This window comes from Lynx rufus, unplaced genomic scaffold (genome assembly GCF_022079265.1).
Source record: "Lynx rufus isolate CCGP_SWC_20201006 ecotype Redwood Valley unplaced genomic scaffold, mLynRuf1.p SCAF_1, whole genome shotgun sequence".
NCBI classification, from domain to species: domain Eukaryota; kingdom Metazoa; phylum Chordata; class Mammalia; order Carnivora; family Felidae; genus Lynx; species Lynx rufus.
The window spans coordinates 7,839,436-7,862,073 of record NW_025814823.1 but is presented as its reverse complement, the minus strand read 5'-3'; the positions used below and the strand labels follow the sequence as shown (position 1 = coordinate 7,862,073).

General features: G+C 50.5%; 1 protein-coding gene across 1 annotated transcript in view; it reads left to right on the top strand.

Moving 5' to 3' along the window:
• FLT1 (fms related receptor tyrosine kinase 1) overlaps positions 1-22,638 on the top strand; it is a 177,251-nt gene that overhangs the window by 136,824 nt on the left and 17,789 nt on the right. Inside the window, exons 19-27 of the mRNA XM_047073320.1 lie at positions 376-482; positions 4,550-4,682; positions 9,326-9,430; positions 12,864-12,977; positions 13,742-13,830; positions 17,481-17,637; positions 18,067-18,164; positions 18,858-18,980; positions 20,757-20,868. Of these exons, the coding sequence (XP_046929276.1) occupies positions 376-482; positions 4,550-4,682; positions 9,326-9,430; positions 12,864-12,977; positions 13,742-13,830; positions 17,481-17,637; positions 18,067-18,164; positions 18,858-18,980; positions 20,757-20,868 (1,038 nt within the window). The remainder of the gene's footprint in view (positions 1-375; positions 483-4,549; positions 4,683-9,325; positions 9,431-12,863; positions 12,978-13,741; positions 13,831-17,480; positions 17,638-18,066; positions 18,165-18,857; positions 18,981-20,756; positions 20,869-22,638) is intronic.

The following is a 22,638-nucleotide window of genomic DNA, read 5'->3' as shown; positions in this document are numbered from 1 at the left end:
CTCCCTCTCTCTTCTGTGTCTCTCCCGTTCGCATTCTGTGTCTCTCAAAAATAAAATAAACATTAAAAAAATTGTTCTTTAATTTCTCCTCGGATTTTGAAGTAGCTATTTCTGGGATTACAGCGTTTGCGAGCTCAGCCACAGAATTTCTGAAACTCCCTTTAATTCCTGCGTGAGCTTAGGATGGTAAAATATCATGCACCCTGCTGGACTCGGAAGGTGAGGGAAGACCCGTCCTAGAGACCAACCCTTGAGCCGCCAGGCTGCATGCGCCATGGCGAACCATTTAGGGGCATTTGGACCTGTTCTGTAGAATCACAAAGACCCTCAGTTTGATGGTGCTTGTTGAGGACCATCTTGTTTTCCTCCCTCCAGGAACCTCGGACAAGTCTAACCTGGAGCTAATCACTCTGACGTGCACCTGTGTGGCCGCAACCCTCTTCTGGCTCCTGTTAACGCTCTTTATCCGAAAACTGAAAAGGGTAAGAACGGTTCGTATGAAGTTCTACGCTCCTGTTTCCGTAAAACTCTAAAACGCTCGTCTCGCATCTAGACCCGGCCCTAAACACACGTTAGCCTCTAGTCTCCTTCCCTCTTCTTTCGGTCTCTGACCTGGGGAACACCCAGAATGAATCGTTAAAATGCCTCTCAACCATCACCCGTAGTATCGAGAGAAAAAGCTCGAGCAGTGAATAGATGACTGTTTCCCAGGAACAGAGGGGACACCTTTGATACAAAAATGTGTGATAAAACCTTTAAATTCAACACGAGACCTGCGCAGTCTTTATTTCCTTATTCTCCGCTAAGACGTGCAAAGGCGAATGCAAACTAAAGACTGTCCTCCGACTTGCCTCTCCTCACATTGTAGAATTACCAACAAGTGCACTGTGGTTCCGAGCTCTCGGAGCCCCACCATACAACTCAGTTCTTCAGTGGGAGGGTCAGGCTGGAACGCAGGACGTCAGATTTCTATCATTCAGCCTGCAGCACCACGTGCTTCTCTGAAGTTCTATGGGCTAAGGAACCAACAGTCCTTCACCCATCCGTGCCTCAAATATTTACTGGAGAGGAGACTGGCTTTACTCCGTTTCACAGACAAATGTGAGACTGCCGTTAGAGGCAGCGGACTGAAAGATGTGTAAGGGGGTGGTCGGGCAGAGAAGGGAGGGAAGAGTGTTGCAGGCAGACAGAAGACCCTGTGAGAGGCCGGGGCAGGGCCGGGACCCCGCGGGAAAGAGAGACTCACGGAGGCCAGCGTGGCTGCAGCATGGGAACTGGGTAGGAGGTGAGGCCGGAGAGGAGGGGCTGTAAAGCTGGGTGAGACAGTAAGAAAGGTAGTCTGTATTCTGGAAGTAAAAGGAAGTCTGGAGGGCGTGAGGGCGAGGGCGGGGAGGGGTGTTGTTCAACAAAGGCAGGCAATCCTAAGTGTCAGAGATTTGCGTCTGGAAAGAGAATTTTGGCTGCTGTGAGAATGGACCAGAGGAGGCAAGAGTGGGTAGAGGAACTTCCGCAGAAGACTTTATAGGAGTCCAACTAAGAAATGGTATGAGCTTCGTCCAAGTGATTAGGACCCAGAGCTATTTTGCAGGTAAAACAGAACTTGAAAAGCATCAAGGAGGCCTCCTCCATTGCTAGAGACTTATCAGCCCTTATTATCGTGTCATGTCTTAGGACAAGCTTTTTTATGTGGTGTCTCCGGTAATTCTTCCAAAAAATGCAAAGAGGTAAGACATACTATTATTCCCATTTTATAGAGAGAGAAAGTGAGCCTCAGAGAGGTAAAATAACTTGTCCAAAGTCACAAAGCTGGTTAGAGTGGGAGCTGAGTTTTGAACCAAGGTCGTTCGACCTTACCTAGACTTGTAACCAAAACCAACAAGGTGTCCTTTATAGCCGTTGAAATGAGAGGCGAGGATAGTAGGCGTCCTCCGTGGTGAATAGGTACCATCAGGAGTCCGCCGTGTGGAATGATGGGTTTTGAGATGTGACAGCTAAGGCCACACTGCTTTAGGAGGAAACAGAGGCCACACAGTGGCATTGACAGGGGAGAGACATCATAAAGGGAAATGGATCAAACTTGCCAAATAGATTAGACCCGCCAAATCTGGAAGGCCCGTTCGGAGGCCACAAAGGAGGGACAGAGAGAAACAACTTCAGAGAAAGTGAGGTTTAGAGAAAGAGTTTGAAAGTTGCAGTTGGAAGGAAAGCAGCAGAAAAATGCAGCCCACCACACTCCTCCCCACGCCCCAGATTAGGGGAGGAGCACAGAGGGGCAGAGTGGAAATAAAACTGGAAAGGTGAATTGGGTCTAAATTGAAGATGGCCCTAGTATTTCTAAAAACCTGAAACCTTGAGTTCAATAAGAAAGGATGAGAGCAAGAAAGGATTCTCTCTCCAGAAGGGAATGCTTGTAAAATTTGAAAGGTGATTAATTGTAGGAGGCAAGGAGATACAAGTCCTCAAAAACTATTTCCATGTGGTTTCTCTAAACCGCAAGTGAATTCCTGGTTGATACGGACTGGACGTTATCCTTTTAATCCCCACCCTGCAATAGGCCGGTGTTACGATTACAGCTAACGTGGATCGTTGATTGATACTTACTGTATACCATGCCTTGTTCTAACAGCTTGGCATGGATTATTTCCCATAATATTCACAACAGCCCTAGGAGATAAGGACTGTCATTATCACTATTTCACAGATAAGGAAACTAGGTTGAGAAGGGTTAAGCAACTTGCCAAGGTTATGTGCTGGTCCGGAGTTGATCTGTGACTCAGATCCGGCCCGCCAGCCTCAATGCCTGGCCTCTGAAAGTGCTTAGCTGTGCAACCTCCATGCCAAACACCTAGTAGCTGCTCAGTGTTAGTGTCAATCGAAAGAATAAATATTTGCCGACTAAGGTTCTACGATCCCACTCTCCTCAACCACTTGTGTGGTGTTGCCTCTCACCTGCCTGATTGAGATAAACCATAAAATTCCATAGGTGCCAGATGGGGAGATTGTCTCTCTTTGCCCGGCCCCTTGCCTCGCTCTCAACACCCCTCCCAAGCTCCCGACGCGCTCTCCGGAAAGTGAGCTGTCCCTTGTTGGGCTCTCGCTGTCCTGTGCCCTTGGAAGATGGGAGGTTGTTTCTCGTCGGATTGTTTCGACTGGACATGGAAAAGTGTACTCATAAAACCTCTTCCAGCGGCTTCTCTAGCGCACACCGGCACGCTGGGATAGGGGTTTGTATTCCTTTCCAGTCTTACAGACTCACACCGTTGTCCGACAGGCTGGCCCCTACAAGACTGGCACCGATGGCAAATGTAGCTGGTGACGAATGTGCTCCACATCCTTCTCTGTTTTCCCCTCGTCGTGGAGGCCGGGCCAGTCTTTCTGCTTTGAGCGATTTGTCACACATTTTAGTGATAATTCCTGTGAGTAGGAGACCGATTGCAAGTGATGGATGAGGTGAGCTGTGACAGCCCAGGGCAGGGTGAGTTAGAGCTGAAGAATGTGGGCGAGCGTGACATGGTGTGTATGGAGAGGGTGTCTTCTCTCCTGAACTCTGGTCCTGCTGAGGGAAGGGCAACGCAGGACGGGCCCGAAACTCATTGAAACGCAGTTTATGCGACTCCTCGGCGAGGCTGATCAAAGCCCACCTTATGTGGGCAAGCATACTTCCTTTCTGTCCTGCCCACAGAAATGCCATCATCAATTCTACACCGAATGAACAGGCAATACACCCACTGCTATGACTCTAAGACACTAAATGCAAATCCACTCATCTGTGATCTGAAATAAAGGATATTTTCTGGGCTCGATGTGCCTTGCCAAGATAAAGTAAGGGCCTGAAGGGAGACACCCGCCTTGTTTGACGTCCTACAGAGCCAAACGCGATCAGGACATGGCTGTGTTTGAATCTCAGACCCAATTTACCCCTTGGCCTTTGAAATAATCAACTTCTGTTTCTTATCGGAGGTAAATCTTACTGTGTTCTCACTGACGGACCCTACAGTTTTTCCGGGCAGCTGCAGCAGCCAAGGGGCCAGGACTTCTGAGTAGATTTAAAGACTTCACAGGAAATACGCCTCTTAACTGTCCCAGGGCTCCTGGGTTCACTTCGCCATTCTTGCAAATGCTGAAAAGCCTCAATCCCACTTGTCACCTTGTGACGTATGCTCCTGCTTGTGCAGAATGGCCATGGAGAGGTGTTTTCAGTCAGTCGTTTGGAATGACGTTTATGCTTTTTTGGAGAAGGACTGTCATATGATAATTGTCTAAGAACGAGCACCCAGGTCACTGGAGAACCTGGGCGCGTGTTATCTGGGCAGTGCGGTGAAGCCAGTCTACCGAAAAGCCGCGTGAGAACCGTAAGGGCTTGTTTAGTGGGAGTTGCACGCCCAAGTGTGATGTGCATGTGCGTATGCAGAGGGGGACTTTCTGTACCCAACCACACGGTTTCAACGAGCAGCAGGTGTTGCCAGGTACTGTTTTAAATTGGGCATCCGGGTTTTTGTTTTGTAAGTTGTTTCCTTGATAGTGACGTCGCGATCTCTTTCTTTCTCAGTCTTCCTCGGAAATAAAGACTGACTACCTATCGATTATAATGGACCCAGACGAAGTCCCCCTGGACGAGCAGTGCGAGCGGCTCCCTTATGATGCCAGCAAGTGGGAGTTTGCCCGGGAGAGACTCAAACTGGGTAATGTGTTTGTTCAACAGATTCCTAAACGAGCAAAACATGTGGTTTGAGGGCTGCAAAAGTCAACGAGACTTGGGTTCTACCCTCCAGCTGCTCACAGACTAGCAAGGGAGATGGGCACTGGGGTAGATAATCCTAACAGTGCTGGGACAGCAGTACAAGGGGACAGGGCACCTGCTCCTTCTCCGAACACTTTCCCAGCACCTTCTCTGAGCTGCAGACACCCGTCTAAGCCGCGGGGGTGCAAAGGCGTCTGTCTTGCCTCAGAGGGTGAAGGAGGTAGCCACAAAAGGAGACAGGTGAAGGGCAGAGATGAGTTCCATCAGGAAGCTTACAACTACAGCCACCCTTGATGACCTTTTGGGGGGCTCAGAAGTTTGTAACCTAGAACACAATTCAAGATGGCAAGGAACAGCCCGATCAAACCTTTGGTGAACGCGTCGGTGCCCTTGAAGGCTGTGGGTCAAAAAACCCCTCTGCACAAATCCACAGATTAGATACTCTGAGTTTTCCTGGGTGTTCAGGATGTCCAGACAGAGAAGAAAGTGCTAGGGGTCATTAGCGTTTCAGGTTTGAAGAGCACGGGCTGTTGTTTCCCAGGTAACATAGATGCGGTAAACATCAGGCAACCGTGCTTTCCCTCAGCTCGCCCCCAAGTCCCCCCCACCCCTCCCAGCTCAGACATCACAATGCAAATCGATCTCCAGCCCTCAGTAGTACAACACAAAAGGGGCCGCGATTACTCTTGCCCAAAATTTTTGGATAGTGGCTTCTGAAAAATTTCCAGTCGCTCTATGTGTGCCAGAATCATTAATAATTGGAACTAGGAACCCAACTCGTGGACCCAGTGTTCCTGGATCTTGTCACCCTCGGCAAAAGAGCCTGTTGTTTTAAATTCAACTGCGTTGCCTCCCCTCCCCCCGCAGCTCGGGCCTTGAAATGATTCCACTTAGGTTTCTTCTTACATGAGAAAGAATACTTGGCCCCAAGAGTATGTTCTGTTTGGCTTGGGGAAGAACATTGGAAATCAGTAAGAAGCTGGAGAGACAGGCAAAAGCCAGCAATAGCTGCTGATGGGTGGGTGGGTGGGTGGGTGGGGGGGTGGAAATATCAACTGAATTTAGAGTCGTTAAGGGCAGGTGGTACATAGATGAGTTCCTTCTGCAAGTCTAAATTATATGGCAGCTAGCCCAGCCCCTCAGTGACCTTGGCAAGGAACTGAGATAATTTTCCCACAACCGTAAGCCATTCTCAGGCCACGTTGCTTTCCAGAGTTATTAGTCACCATCAGACATGCTTCTTCCTGTAGAGGACAGATGAGCTGTTCATCCCATCTCTTCACTCCTTCGCCTGGTATCTATCCCTGTGATCTATATCACACTGAGGGACACTGCTAATCCTTCCACCAGATTTCCCCTGGGGCTCTGTGGGTTTAGATAATCCCGTTTCGGGAGATTCTCCTTGCTGAAGACCTTTCTTATGGATCTCTTCCTTCCCGGAGATGCCAGATGTCATGATTTGGCTCATGTGGATGGGAGTGTCTTTGATGGGTGAGAGAAAGGGTGTCAAGTCAGCTCACTGTGTCTTTCAATGCAGAGTGTGGCTGCAAGGGCCAGAAGAAGGCTCCCCCTACTAGCATGGGGGCAAATGCCCAAGATTTTTTGGTTCGTAAGCCAAATACGCGACAGAAAGTAATCTGAAGTAATGTCTGGCAAGTGAAAGTAACCAAGATTCTGTCTGGATGGATGGAGAGAAAAAGCTGGTTTGATGGGCAGAGTTATAATGGGGCTACAAACACACACAGAAGAATACACTGTGCGGGGAAACACACAGACAAGTCGCATCTGATTTTTTTCAGCTGTGTGGACTCTGTCGGTAACTATTAGCAGCGCTGTTGAGAGAAGTCGGAATTTATGGTACCTGATAGATGCAGTAGGAGTTTGGGTCAAAAGTGCTGCTCTCGTTGAAATTCCTGAAATCCAGGAACAAAAGGAATCTGTTTTGTTAGTGGTTCCTCGCTAAACGTCAGGGAGAATTCAGCCCTTACCATTTTATCACAGGAGGTGGGATAATGTCGGACAATGCATCTTCTACTGCAAAATAAAGTCAGCATTGCCTAATATAGGCCACAACACAAGGAGTCTGGAATTTGCAAGTGGATGGCGCCCGGGCAGGTGTTGCCTCTTGGAAGACCAGCTCTGCGTGGCAGTGGTGCCTTGCACCCTCCCCGGAGTGTCCCCGGGGCCCTGGCCGGTCAAGGACATTCTTGGAGGAGGTTCCAATAGCCTTTCATTGTATGGCAGCCACCTAGCTCTTTCACAAGCCAGTCGGTGGCATTTGGGTAACACCGAGGAGGATTTTAAGGGAAAAGAAGGATCAGGCAAGGTCAGGCCTGGCTCCCCTGAAGCTGGAACAGTGGGTCCGCCAAAGGATTCCGAGGCATCAGATGATCAAAGAGCCCGTAATAGCTTCATGCTGTTTTATGAGGCAGCAGTCAGGCTTCCGAGAGAAAAGATGGAAAGGCCGAGGGAAGCCAAGTGAGAACGAGCTTATTCTCACTGACAGAAGCAAACTCCCCAAACACCAGTGAAAATGAAGTGTGCTGTGATGGCTAAGGAGGGAACGCGTGTGGGCTGAGGCCGTGGAAGGGAAAAGGGTTCTGCCTGCCCCCCAAGCAGCAAGGGTCTTCACGGTATGTGGAGAGGTGTCCCTAAGATAGAGATCATCTTGATATTTGTCAGGCTCGGGACACTTTTCCTATTAGAAGGTAGAAGGCACTGCAGAAGAAACACGCTCTTTTGCCCTAAAACAGCAAGGGGCAAGCCTTTAACCAAAATACACCGATCTTTACAAGTCTGGAGAAGGTAGCCGCTGGTACTCATTCTGTACGTGATTTCCACGTCCCGGTCCTGCAGGGTCCACCCGAGGCACTTTTATTTCAACCTAGAGTCCCCATCATGGACAGTTTTAGCTGAAGGAGGAAGCAGAGACTCTGTCCCTGTCCATGGTGCGCACTCTAGGAGGAATGACCTTTCCCCGTCGCTGCCAGGGGCATTTTGACCAGAGAAAAAGCAAGTCGCGTCACCAGTGTTCCCTCCTATCTGTCCCCAGGAGATAGACGCAAAGAGATAGCGACAAAGAGGCTCTTCTGACTACACTGGCGAACGAATTTTTCCTGCGTCCTGACTAGATGGCCTCGGGGGATTGGTAGTGAGCGGAAGACGCTAAGCAGAGGCAGGGGGAAGTCACCTATGTGACTGAGTCATCGTGTCCAAAAGTATAAAGTTGTAATGTGATAAGGAAGCAGGCAAACTTCACAAGAATCTTAGAAACAAACACGCAGCTGTATCTTTTGGGGGGAAGGGATTGGAGTATAAGGACGGAAGGTTGGTTCGTTAACTCAAGGTGCCTTGGCAGAACAGTCGATAAAGAGGACTAGGCTGAGGGAGGAGGGGTCGTGTTAAATTACCACTCTACCTACCGGGATTTACTTCTGACCAGAGGCATTCTGTTGGCTATTTTTTCCCTAACCAAGAACCAAACAAGAGTGACTTCTTTGGTTCACTCTTCCTTTTGCCATATCCTGCTTGAGGTGTACTTTTTCTCCAGGCTGTATTCAGCTACCTGTTTCCTGATGGTGCGAAAGAAAGTGGCCTGATATAAAAGGGGACTGAGGTATTCCGGGGCGGGGGGGGGGGAGGTATGCGCTCTTCACGGAGCATCGCCCTCACGGTCTCCGACCCACTGGGGACAGGGGGGTTCCTCTAGTTACCCGTGACTGCTTTGAGCATCTCACAAGTTCCCAAATCGCTGCTCTTCACTCTGCATTAACGCACAAGGGGCCTCCTCTGCACCGAGCGCTGAGCTAGGTCCTGGGAAGATCCCCACGTGGTAGATGCCCCTCTGAGTCAAGTGGTCTCATTTAAGGGTGAGGAAAGAAACGTGTTAAAACAGCTGCTCTGGCATAACATAACAGGTCCCACGAAAGAAACCTTACTTTCTTACTGCATTTGGCAACCATTTCTCTGCAGCTTAAGCCAATTAACTACCAGTGGTTGGTTGATAGACTCGTGTGCTGAGCCACGAAGGCCTGTACATCATGTAAGGACATGTTAGAATATCTTGGCTGGCAAGGAAGTCTGAGAAATGACTTAGTGATTTTTTTGTAGCTATGGAGCATTATGATAACCAATAGCAGTAACCCCCATTCTCTGTTTTCTTCCTTTCTGCTGAAAACAGATCAGAAGAAATGACCTTCAGAGGCAAGAAAAGGGGCTTAGGTTAAACAAAGGGAGGTCTTGGTAATAATGTCGTTAAACAATGGAAGAGACCCCCGCCCCCCCCCCCCCGGGAGGATTTTGTGAAGAGGAAATTGGTCACCCACCCACACCAAATGCATCCTAGGGGCCTGGCCTAGCTGCAAAGGATAACGGCCCCTCAGAAGCCCCGTGAGGAGGTGGAAGAAAGATACCCCAGAAGCGTGTCCCTTACTTTGACTCTTTTGGGCTCAGTTTGTTGGAGATTCCATTCAAAGCTACACGGCTCACATACACACATAGGTCAAAAGGCACCTTCTTCCCGAAAAAGACTTGTCCTCCTCCTGCTGGCTTCGCAAACAGATCAATGTCTTCTTTTCATTGCAGGCAAGTCACTCGGAAGAGGGGCTTTTGGAAAAGTGGTTCAAGCGTCCGCATTTGGCATTAAGAAATCCCCCACGTGCCGGACCGTGGCTGTAAAAATGCTGAAAGGTATGGATGCTGTAGTTTGGCTTTCGGCCGACCCACTAGATCCCCGAAACACTGGTACACGTTAGCTGTGGCCTGGGAGCAGACACAAGCTATTTCTGCTCAGGCCACACCACTATCTTTACTGCTGGGAGCCCCTTGGCTTCGGGAGTTTTCTGTTAGGCCAGCAAGAGCGCTGAACCAACCCTGTAAATGAAACCATCCAGCACTGTCCACGGGAAAATGATTTCTGTCACCTCCAAGATCTTCCTCCTCTCACATCTCAGGCTCGAAACTACCAGGGATTTAAGCTCACTGTAACCACAGGTTCAAGATTTTGGAGGGATCCACTAGGACATTCTAAGGGGAAATCAGCTGTGGGTTGTAAATCCCAACGGCTTAGCTGGGGCTTGACCTAACTGTAAAGTGAAATCGTGAAGCCGGAATAATTGAGACCGTCAGAACTCTGAACTGTGTGATAGCGTCAGGTCCCAAACACAACACATTTCCTCTTTAGAAATTTACATAGGTGGACAGATAGATAATCTTTCTGGTGTTGAAAGTCACAACCACTCAGAGAAGCCCCGGGGAAGTAGGGCCAAATCGCACGGTGATTCGTGATCACCTGCAAGACAGATGAAAATGAGAATAGGGGAAAGCTGTATAAATCAGACATCTCAGGGATGCAGATGTCTTCTGAAGTATAGAGAAGACTTCATTTCCTCACTCGTGATGGCATTTTTATGTTACTTCAACTCGTGTTGAGATTCTTTTTTTTTTTTTAATGTTTATTTTTGAGAGAGACAGAGACAGCGCATGAGCGGGGGAGGGGCAGAGAGAGAGGGAGACACAGAATGGGAAGCCGGCTCCGGGCTCCGAGCTGTCAGCACAGAGCCCGACGCGGGGCTCGAACCCACAGACTGTGAGATCGTGACCGGAGCTGAAGTCGGACGCTTAACCGACTGAGCCACCCGGGCGCCCCACTCGTGTTAAGATTCTAAAACCAAAAAGTAGGCCTCTTGCAGGAGCCCCAGGCAATGATACCTTCCACCTCAAAAGGCTGCCCTCGTCAAGCAAAGGCTCTGATAAAAACCCTCCAAGGAACCTGACCGTTCTGCTCTGAAAGCAGCCAGGGAAGGAGTCTCAAGGCCCACAGATCCGGACTTTTGTTCAAAATGGACTGCCCAGAGGATGGCAGGCCTTTCTGTGACATGCCTACATTCCAGCACGCCACCCCACACCCCGTGGCCCAGGCTCCGAAGAGAAGAGGCATCAATATGCCCTCTGTGTGAGAAGGCACCAGACTAAGTGCTTTCATGTATTAGCTTGAACCACAGGAGACTGCCAATCCTCTTCCTTTTCTCTCTGCGGCCTTGTGAGGGAGATATTATTTCCCCAGTTTGCAGATGAGGAGACATGGCCCAGGAAGGTTAAATCACCTCTGCAGGGCCCCAGAGCTCCCCAGGGCAAAAGTAGGGGTTTGAGTGCAGCGCTCTTACCCCCCCCCCCACCACGGTGCTGCAGAAGAGGGGCTGTCTAGACCCGGCCTCCGGCGGCCTGTGGCCCCCAAACCCTAAAACGGCCCTGATCCGAGTTATGGAGGCAGTCTAATATCCACCCTTGAGCTAAGTCGGGGCTCCATCTGGAAGCGTCTGCTTCCTCAGCTTGTCCCATTTCCCTGCCTACGACCACACATCATCGCCAGCAGAGATGGTCTTGTGCGTGCACTCGTCTGTTGTGAATCCAAGGTAACACCTGCCTGGGGATAGAGCAGTCTGAACAAGAGAGGTGGGTTTTCCCCTGTGCCAAGGGGGCATAAATGCCTGGAAGGATTGATGAGTCGGAGGAGGGGAATTCTGACTTGAAAAATTTGAAAGGCCGGCAGAACGTAGTGTGTGTAATACAGAAAAAGCATACGCGGTGTCTTTATAAAATGCTTATCTTTTTAAAGCCATTAGCCTGGATTTTAAAACGATCGCCAAATCACCCACTCTGTAAAATCCCCCCAAACCATTTTCATTCAGCTTTCTTGCTTGAATTGGTTGGCCATCTGTTTCTAGGAGAAATTGAAAAGACAGAATGTCAAACAAAGGCCGTGAGTCAGAAGCTCTTTCAAAGTACCCTGGAGCAGAACCTTTAACCTTTTTGGACCTTATGCCCATGTCTGAAATGAGAAGCGTATTCACGGTGTTTATTTTTCTAACAAATATTTGTTGTGCGTCTCCTGTTGAGCCAATCCCAACCCTGTTGGGAAGCTTCTAGAGTTTATCTGGTTATTAGTTAGAAAATGATCTGAAAATGATTTGTGCTTACGAAATACCGTCCACGTCCTTTGGCCATTTCCAGGGCTGTTCTACAGACTTACTTGCACATGTGTAGAAAGATTACACATCGGCCATCTACTACAGTGTTATTTGTAATGGGAAAAAAAAAAAAATAGAAACCACACACGAAAACAAAAAAAACTGGAGACCGTTCTAATGCCAGGAATGCTATTAATCAACTAACAAGAATTGGAAAAGTCTCTGACACATTAAAAAAGCAAATTAAAAAAAAAATATATATATATATATTTTTATGACTCATGTAAACAAAAAAAGACCTTTATGTGGGTATATATGTTTGTAAATACATAGAAAAAGGTCTATCTAGGGAGGTATGTGGTTGGAGTGGCTTTCACTTTTTACTCTATATACATCATATTGTTGGAATATTTTACAGCAAGATTGTAAGACTTTATTTTTTAAATTTTGTAAAGTCTTGCGGATTAACCAATAAGAAAGACCAAAAAAAGAAAAAAAAAAAAAGAAAAGAAAAAACAGAACAAACTTAATTTAGGCTTCAGACTCTGCTAATGCTTAGACTGATGTTGTTTATCTCTGAGAATGGAGTTGAAGGCAGATGCCTATGGATCCTCACAGTTTGAGATAACCCTGCAGACTCCAGGGAGGAAAAGGTTATAGGGAGAAAATAACACATTGCAAAGATGTTTACAGAAGTGGCCATTCCACTCTTGCAGACCCCTGGTGCTCCTTCTTTGTAAGTCTTCAAAGAGGGGAAAGTGAGAAAAAGAGGGGAGGTGTGGGCACATCCCCTGTCTGGAAGGTTCTTGCTGCGCCTGGTTCTGCATTCTGCAGAGCGGAAGCCTTTGGAAGGCGCTTTCACGAGGTGCCCAGCTCTGAGTCAGCGCATTGCTGAGCAGACCAGGTCCACCAAGAGGAAATGCCCAGTGACTAACCCCACCACTGCTTCTGGGGCTTACTGTAATCAAAAGGATGTTGGCTCAGGAGGGAGGGAGTAATGAAAACAGTCTGGAGACCTGGCCTTTCTGCAGAATGTGGGGAAGTTAGTGAAGCAACCGTCTGAGCATTGGCAAGCATGGGGGGCAGGAATGCCGCCTCCAGCGGAAAGAGCCCCATTGTCCTGTCGCCTTGACTCTTCCTTGTTTCTCACACAGAGGGGGCCACGGCCAGCGAGTACAAAGCTCTGATGACTGAGCTCAAGATCTTGACCCACATTGGCCACCATCTGAACGTGGTCAACCTGCTGGGAGCCTGTACCAAGCAAGGAGGTAAATGAGAAGGAGGGACCGCTCCCTCTCTCCATTCACATCCTCAGAGCAGAGTCTGACGTGTAGCTCTTTCTCCTCGTTCCTCCTCACCTCCTGAAAAATAGCCTCTCATGTCCAGAGGAGACAACTTGTCCACTTATAGAAAGGTGCTCCCATCCTAGAAATGCCTTCCCTGTACAGTCAATTGAGAGGTTCTAAAGAGAAGGATTCCCTTTTAGACCCTTCCCATGGGCTCCAGGTCAAGTGAAGGGCATTTTTTCTCTCAGGACGTGGCCAGAGCTGAGGTAATGGACAGAAGGTTGAGTATTCCTTGAAGCTTCCCATAGAGAAAGGAATCCCTCCTGGGAGGATCTCAGGAGGAGGCGATGCGGGGGACAACCAGAGGGGCCATTCCCTTCAGACAGGTTTTCTCCACTGAGGCAAGCAGCCGGGATAGGGCCGTGGGGATGACTGAGGACTCCGGCATGTTCCTGAAGACCTTTCGGTCTTCCCCTGTGCAAGGTTAGTGCTCGCGTGTAGATGTGTGATCGCTGCTTAAGCCAGAAAGAAAGATGCAAGAGACCTGTGCACATGAGTGTTATCTAAGCTCAACGAAAGGAGTAGAGGTGAAGGGCAGTTGGGTAGACGCACCTGTTCCGAGGAGCCGTGGGTACAGACAGCAGCCAAGAGCCGGGAGGCTCCAGCTAGAGACCCAGCCGTAGCCGGCCGCGCCTCCATCACCGTGGGGAACTGACAAGTGATAAGCCATCTGTTTGGACCTGCAGGGCCTCTGATGGTGATCGTTGAATATTGCAAATACGGAAATCTGTCCAACTACCTCAAGAGCAAACGAGACTTATTCTTTCTCAACAAGGTAAGGAGCTTAGGGGTCGGAGGTTTAGGCCATAGCAGCTTAAAGCATGAGAAACCTCTGTTTTTCCACGAATGACCAAGCTTAGCACCCAATCTCTGCTTTTTTCCTTTTTTTGAGTTTTCCTTGCATGCTAATATGTCACACTTTTTGTGGGGAGTACAGAGAATAGGTAATCCCAGCATGTGCAGCGATAGAGGTTAAACTTGAGCAGCCATCTACCTAAATACCTACCTAAGCATCTTGATCGGTTTTTTCCTCTCTCTCTCCACACGTACACACGCGCACGCACACATCACTTGGTGACTGGTTTCTTGAAAGGTGATGGCAAGTATAATTGTCTCCATTTTTTTAGAGAAATTAAGGCCTCAATCAACTGAGTGACTTTTTAGTGAACGAGAGGCCAGTGATGGAGCCAGAGAAATCATGTCCTTCCCTTGCTCTGCCCTGACTCTGCCTTCCCCAAACCCTCACCATGCACGTCGGCTCCGCGCACACACACGGAGCCAGCCTGACGCACTAAAATAAAGCTACGTAACAAAAGGGACGCGAGGCTTTAAGTCCTGAAGGCAAACAAAGCTTAAAAGATTATTGAATGGCGGAGAGGGTATAATAAAACTTTGCCGGGGTGACCCCTTCCCCCAGTGTCATGTCCTTCTCTGGCCTGGAGCAGCTGGGGAAGCAATAGTTCAACATTATTAACCGATGATCAGCAGCGTTGGTGATGAGTCTATGCGGGGTGGTGGTTTCGCACGCAGACTCCGGAATCATACATCCTGTCCGTCTCCACCGCTCCAAATCTGGGACCTTGGACAAGTTACGCAATCCCTCAATCTCAGTTCCCTCATTTATTCAACGGAGGTAGTAACAGAACCCAACTCATGGCACTATTGAGGGAATCACATTTTTTTTATCGAACTACGCATTGCCAAAGTATTACCTATCCCTGTCATCACTGGCCCACCGAGATAGAACGATAAGAAGAATCCCACCGAATGCCACTGACGTGTATGACGGATAAAGTGCCACACCTCCAAGAATTACACCCACCTGCCACGTGGACAGGCGGATAAGAACAACCAGACAAGTGGCCGATTCTCTCATCCCTCCAACTCTGACCCAACCGAAGACACAGGTGGTCTCCTTGGAACCATATATACAAGAACATAGTGTTCCCAGTTTTAAATCACGCGCTCTAATAACTCGAATCTTGAAACTGAAGGGGTACCTCACTGGCTCAGTAGGTAAAGCCTGTGACTTTTGACCTCAGGATCCCGAGTTCAAACCCCACGTGGGGTGTAGAGATTACCTCAAACAAAGGATCCTGAAGCTGGAAAGGGTGCGTGTGGTCAGCTAGTTCACTCGCTCCCATGAGAGATGTGCCCGGAGACGTCAGGTGATTGGCTTACGACTCGCTTGACTTCTAGTGATTTAGTGATTCACCCTCCAAGAGGTGAAGTCGGGGAGAAAAATCCCAGTTCTCTGGACTCCCCCATGCAAAGCTTTTTTTGTGCCCTACCAGCATATACGGGGGAGAGGGGGGAAGAGCAGGGGGCGAAGGGGTGCGGGGAGGCGGGGGGGGGGGGGAGACCAGAAGAAAAAGGGGAAAGTGGTGGCCTGGGCTGAGAGCAGTGCAAAGTCCCTTCAGTCCCGAAGTCCTGGACTGGCTTCAAAAGAACTAAGGCAACGGCACACCCCAGGGACCCGGGCAGGGCGGGAACGTTCGGGCCTGTGCATCCTTTGTTTGGAAAGCTTTGCTTCCTACTCTGGCTATTTTTAATGAGTCGCCTCCCTGTTGGTGGAACTTCGCGTTTTCGTGGAAAACACATGTCCGTATTTCATATTGGGAAGGTAAAGGAATATAAAGAGAGAGTGAAGGGAAAACCCGAAACGGGATGTTTCATTTTCCAAACGGATGCCCCAGGATCTTTGAATACTCTTTGTAATAAATGTCACCGTATTCTGCCAGAGTCCCGAAAGCTCGGTACCTAGACCTTTATTTATTTCACGGAGGTGGTTACCAATAAGCAAAGCTGAGTGGAGCATAGATTGGGAGTCGAGGAGGGGGTGAGGCAGCTCGAGTTTCTGGTCCCTGCAGACCCAGGTGCCCAGGCTGTGACCCCTGGGAGGATGAGGAAGAAGGCTGCCCGGAGAGTGTTGCCAGGGGCTGAGCCACGAGCAGATCCGCTGAACCCGTTCCTCCCCATACCCTTGCCAGTGCTGTTCCCCCCGCTGCCTGTGTGTCCCCAGGAGAGGCCTTGTAACCAATAAAATGCCAGTCCCCGACTGAGCAGAACCAACTCTAACTGCCTCGGGGAGACACAATAACAAGGAATTCTAGTTCACCTGTTGTCAGGCACTGGGTACCTGTGCTGAGGCCTTCCGACCCGCCCGCAGTGCTCCCTGGCCAGGGGTCAGGAGCCCCGTACCCCCCCCCCCACGGAGTCTGTCCCCCTCGTCCCCCCTGTGGCTCCTTCCTCTGGCGGCTGTTTACTCCCACTGCGCCCTCTAGTGGGAAGATCTCTCCTACTTGGTGACAGTTCTAGGAAAGGCCACGCAAGGCTGCCTGGCTAGTTGCCCCCGCACCGGCGCGCCGTGCAGGTGCGTGAAGGGACCCCACCGAGCCCAGGCCCCTCTCCGCCCCTGGGTCGGTACAGCCAGCTAGCATCACCGCGCCAAGGTACACACGACACGAGCACATGGCCACAGGGTCACAGGGAGCTGAGCCTGCAGTGTCCCGGCTATGAGATGAATTCCCAAAGACGCTAGAAGTATTTCCCGGTTCCACATGGACACCCCAACCCGGCACCTCCTTTCCGAGGAGTCCACTTACACGATAAGCTGATGGAGCTTTTCCAGTGAGGAAAATGGGACCCCCAGAACCTAGGTAATTTGCCCAATATCACATGGTTAATAGAGGAGCAAGATTACAAACCAGGGCGTGGATGTCCAGTCCAGGATGAAAGGCCTTTTCTGCCCTTATTAGGATCAAACTGTATCTTTGCTCTGAATGGAGGGGAGAAAAAGAAATGTTCACGTTCCGTCCTTCCCCAAACAAATGAGAGAAATTGAGAACCACAGCCTTCTTCCCATTACCCACAGGGATTCTGTCAAGGGAAGCCCTACGTCCGCTGGGGGTTGACTTCTGTTATTCAGATCGTCTTTCACAAGATGGCGGGCGGTATGGAAAACGTGGTCAAGGGCATGGACTGGAGTTGGCCAGACCTGGGTCTTAGCTTTGCCATTTACCACTTGCATGTGACTTGTATTCCTTGACTCCTCTGAACCCGTTTTCTTCACGTATAAGCAAGAAGTACTTCAGAAAATGGCTAGAAAGATTAAATAAGAAAACGTATGTAAGATTCTTAGTATACCGGCTCGCACAGAGTAAGCACTCAGTGAGCACCATTAATATTTCTTTATCCTACCTAAGATGCTGTCTGGAAGCCCATTGAAAAGCAGAACCAGACTCTAGAAACCCAGGAAGAACCAGGCACCTGAGTGCCACAGGGCCCTTGCTACCAATTTGCTATCTATCCGTTTTGTGCAATGACATTCTCTCAGCTCAGGCGACTGCCAGCCTAAGGGCTTAGTTTGCTCATTGCTGTTCTGGAACTCTCTTTCTCTCCGTGTCCTTCTTGGTCTGTTCAAAGGATGCAGCATTACACATGGAGCCCAAAAAAGAAAAAATGGAGCCAGACCCGGAGCAAGACAAGAAACCAAGACTAGATAGTGTCACCAGCAGTGAGAGCTTCGCAAGCTCTGGGTTTCAGGAAGATAAAAGTCTGAGTGATGTTGAGGAAGAGGAGGGTAGGTATTAATTCCTTCCTGTCCTACAGTCTGAGATATTTTTACAACATACTGTGCATCTCTGAAATTTTTTTCTTATTTATCACCCTAATAAACATCCGTGGGAGACTTGAAGGGTAATGTCCTGAGGAGATAAGATTTGAATTAAGATTATTTACAGAGTTACTAATTTTGACGGGGAACTGTACAATTGTCTCCCCTCAGGGCTTTTTGTCTTGACGGATCATCCCCCGCCCCCATCCTTGGGTAAAATGGGCTGGAGGCCTGGAAAAATCTCGGATATTCATGTTGAAACTCCAATGCTCTTGAAACTGAACTCTGATCTACTTGTTGGTTTGTTTTCTGTTTTGCTAACGTTGTTCCAATAAACAGGGATTTGGTAGGATAACAAGAGCCATTACAAACAGTTACGCTTTTAATGCTTTCCAGACTCCGATGATTTCTACAAGCAGCCCATCACTATGGAAGATCTGATTTCTTACAGTTTTCAAGTGGCCAGAGGCATGGAGTTCTTGTCTTCCAGAAAGGTCAGGCTTGCCCTTTACTGTCTCCTTCTCTGCCAGGCCCGGAAGACGTTCATATGGACACGCACTCATTTGTGCTATAAATCAATTGGCTCTTCCCAGTATTTGCTTAACTTATGGAAATTTGTTGTCATGTGTTGTCATCAACAGACGCCTCAATTTGTCCTGATAGGACTGAGGAGTCTTGGATACCAAGGCATAGAACTGAACTCTGGGGCAAAAAAACCTCACCAGGTTTCAGATTAGACGAATGTGGCAACCATTCTCCACTTTGCCCTCCGGCATCTTTTCAGAACTGGCCAGAATCTCAGAATACACAACTTCACAGGAGAGCTTCTGTTCATACATCCCAGTGGGGTCCTCCACGGAACCTGCAGCTGGGTCACGGTCCGACCTTGGCACCTCGGGATGCAAGGCTAGGCGGGGGGGGGGGGAGCGGGGGCTGGGGGCGGTTTTGCTTACTGGTAGAAATCGATGGCCAGCTTGGTTTACCAGGACGCTGGATCCAGGGCATTTTTTGACGTTGGGGCCATGGGTATAAAGAAATGCCTTCGTGTTTATGGTAACCCCTTGTGCGTTGAGAGTCGCTTCCTTCATGGAAAGGAAGGATGCGAAATGGATCCTCCAATTAAGAGGAAAGGAAATCAGCCGGTGAGGTTAAGGAAATGCATTGATTACACAACTCTTCTCTTCTAGTGCATTCATCGGGACCTGGCAGCAAGAAATATTCTTTTATCTGAGAACAACGTGGTGAAGATTTGCGATTTTGGCCTTGCCCGGGATATTTATAAGAACCCCGATTATGTGAGAAAAGGAGACGTAAGTCGGTTTGATGTGTCTTGGGCTCATTTATACCCTCTCATCTTTAAACCACAGGTTAAGATAGCCCTGGGTAGATATTTACACGCTCCCTGAAAACCATCATGTGCTTTCTGTGAAGACAAGCTGCCCGCGTGGCTGTGTCCCAGAGAGCCCTTGCGTGGGGCTCAGCAATGCCCCTTTCCCCTGGTCCTGGCCTTTCCCGGTTGGTACCTGTCCTTTGGGGCAGAACTACCAGAGACTGCAGACCCGGGGAGTGTTCCGTGGGGCCCTGGTAAGACCGTATCCTCGCCTCCCCTTGACTCTTCTGGGAGTTCCCCTGAACCACTGGAAAGAACACCCTGGACTCTTCCCTCAAATAAACCCGGGTGATTGATTCAGCAGGTGTGCATATCCCAGGAAGGGGTGGGGCAGGGTGTCGGTATTATCTTGCTGGGGAGGAAACAGTTTACCTCCCTCCCGTGTCTGCCCCCCCTGCCTCGCATCTCCCTGCACGCTCACACTGGCTTCTCTTTCCCTGCTTGTTTTTGAACATTGTGTTATTTTTCACTTTGGGCGGTGACCTCCCGTGTCCTCTCTTCTCCAGCCTGAGGGGCTTAAGCCTGTGTCTGGGCTCTGAGGATTGCTCTAGGCGTGGTTTTCCCACTTGACCAAGCACGCAGATCACCTGGAAGGGCTTATGGAAGGAGAATTTACTGAGCTCCCCACTCACCCCCCACCGGCCCCCCGGAGATTCTGATTCAAGGAGGCTTGGGTGGGGCCTGAGAATGTGCCTTTGTAACAAGTTTCTAGGTACCGCAGACACAGCTGATCCCAGGGCTATACTTTGAGAACCGCTGCTCCAACAGTCTCTTTTCCTAAAAGGAGAGCTTAGGAGCCCTGATCTGCAAAGCCTGTCGTTTTCTGTCATCTCTTTTTCAGCCCCTCTCACTTCCGTTTCACTGTCTCTGTCGTCCCTTATTTCCTGTCGAACCTCACCCGTCTCCAGTGGCGAGGCCTGAGGGGCCCGGGTGGCTCCGTCGGTTAAGCGTCTGACTTCAGCTCAGGTCACGATCTCGCAGTCCAGGAGTTCCAGCCCCGCGTCGGGCTCCGTGCCGACAGCTCGGAGCCTGGAGCCTGCTTCGGATTCTGGGTCTCCCTCTGCCCCTCCCCCACCTGTGCTCTCCGTCTCTCTCTCTCTCAAAAATAAATAAAAACATTTAAAAAAAAATGTTTTTAAGTGGCAAGGCCTAATGCAGTGGGACCCCTGCTCTCCGAAGAGCAGGAAGATTTGTCTCCCCACTTGAAAACCAGCCACATGGTCTCCAAGAGGCGGTCTGTCACCTTCCTTCCTTCCAACGCCTTTGCTCACTCCCCGGATTCAGTGACTTTTAAGATCATCTTTCTACATAGAGATGCCTTTCAAAATCCTCCTTCTTAAAAAAAAAAAAAAAAAAAAAAGCCCTGGAAATCATCAGTTTTCAGGATGTGTCCCCATTCAGGTCACTCTTTTCCAGGTCCCTGTAGAGCACGCATGCTGTTTGTGGGGAGAAGGGCTTCTTCAGAGTCATGGAGTGAGGACATGTCAGACACGTGGGAGGGGCTCACCCAACACTTACTGCCCCATTAGTGTGGCGCTGCACGTTGGAAGGGCTTCCTCCATTCTAGGAAACCATAGCTGCTCTAGGAAATGATCTGTGGGCCAAGTGTTATCTGGGAGGTGACCCCGTGGGCACTTGGGTTGAACATGCTTTGTCTTCACGTCCTTCTGCTCAAGGCCCCCCTGCCCTTTTCTAGACTCGACTTCCTCTGAAATGGATGGCTCCCGAATCTATCTTCGACAAAATCTACAGCACCAAGAGTGACGTGTGGTCTTACGGAGTGCTGCTGTGGGAAATCTTCTCCTTAGGTAAATCTGGGGGAAGGGGGGAAGGGGGAGAAAGGGACCCGCACCCTCTGCCGCGCGTCCTCCGGGTAAATGCACCCTTGAGAACAGCATCTAAGAGACGCGTGGGTCCGTGTAGGGCTTCAGACCAGCATCGCGTCTGAAGTCAGGTTTAGCCAGTCTGACTGCTGTCTCTATCCTTGGCTCCTTCTCCTAATTTCTCAAAGTCTCGGGCTCCCAACGCCCTGCCCCTCCCCTCCCCGCATCAGCCACCTCTCAGAAGTTCTTCGGAAAGGCCCCACCAAGCACAGCTCAGCCAGGGTTAGAGATGGGAGGCCTTTCTCGTGGCTCCGATTATTAGCACGGCTAGCCCTCCACGCTGATTTATGCAGGGCGAACGATAGGAGTGCCGATCGTATTGGTTCCGCTTCCAGCAACATCCGCCATGGGTGGCTGGAAACCCTGTTCACGGCCCCAGGCACACAGATGTGCACAGAGCCCACGTCTGCTTGCGGACACACACGGATGCCCTGAGGCCTCCCAAGCGTGGGGTCTAGCCAGCGGTCTGTCAGACTTTGCCAAAACTCTGCCTTTCGGAGCAGCTTAAAGTCACCCGGTAACATCCCTGGTTTCCTGTAATGTGTGAAAATCATTCCCCTGCTTTCGATGACAGACACCTGCTGCTTTCAGTCCTTGAAAGCAGCTTGGCGGCCACAGTGGCCCCGCAGTGACACAGTGCCAGAGGCGCACGCCTCCCAGCTGCTTCCTACGGCACAGAAAGTGCAGACAAGCGAATGTTGAGACAGACGAGGTTCGAGGTCTGGAGCAGAGCAGGTTGGGAGGCGTCGTTCACTCCTGGCCCCCGCCAAGCGTCCCCCTAGGAGGGAAGGTTGCGTGGGTATTCTGGACGGTAGAACGCAGAAGGCAACGTCTAGGCCCCTCTGGCAGCCCCCTGTCCGTGGGCCGTTCCCCCTCCCCCCTCCCCCCCCCATTCAGCCTCACCTTGGAGCCCGAGGCCCCCTTTCCCCCCCCCCCCATTCAGCCTCACCTTGGAGCCCGAGGCCCCCTTTCCCTCCCCCCCATTCAGCCTCACCTTGGAGCCCGAGGCCCCCTTTCCCTCCCCCCCATTCAGCCTCACCTTGGAGCCCGAGGCCCCCTTTCCCTCCCCCCCATTCAGCCTCACCTTGGAGCCCGAGGCCCCCTTTCCCTCCCCCCCATTCAGCCTCACCCTGGAGCCCGAGGCCCCCTTTCCCTCCCCCCCATTCAGCCTCACCTTGGAGCCTGAGGCCCCCTTTCCCTCCCCCCCATTCAGCCTCACCTTGGAGCCCGAGGCCCCCTTTCCCTTCCCCCCATTCAGCCTCACCTTGGAGCCCGAGGCCCCCTTTCCCTCCCCCCCATTCAGCCTCACCTTGGAGCCCGAGGCCCCCTTTCCCTTCCCCCCATTCAGCCTCACCTTGGAGCCCGAGGCCCCCTTTCCCTCCCCCCCATTCAGCCTCACCCTGGAGCCCGAGGCCCCCTTTCCCTCCCCCCCATTCAGCCTCACCCTGGAGCCCGAGGCCCCCTTTCCCTCCCCCCCATTCAGCCTCACCCTGGAGCCCGAGGCCCCCTTTCCCTCCCCCCCATTCAGCCTCACCCTGGAGCCCGAGGCCCCCTTTCCCTCAGGTCCCACACAGCAGCTAGTGTTAGTGCTTGGGTCCTGTGAGGAGGTCAGGGAAAGTAGCGAAGGAAACCGTTCTCGCTGACGTGGGAATGATCCACGACTGGCCTATTCCGGGTCCCTTGTCTTTTTAGAAA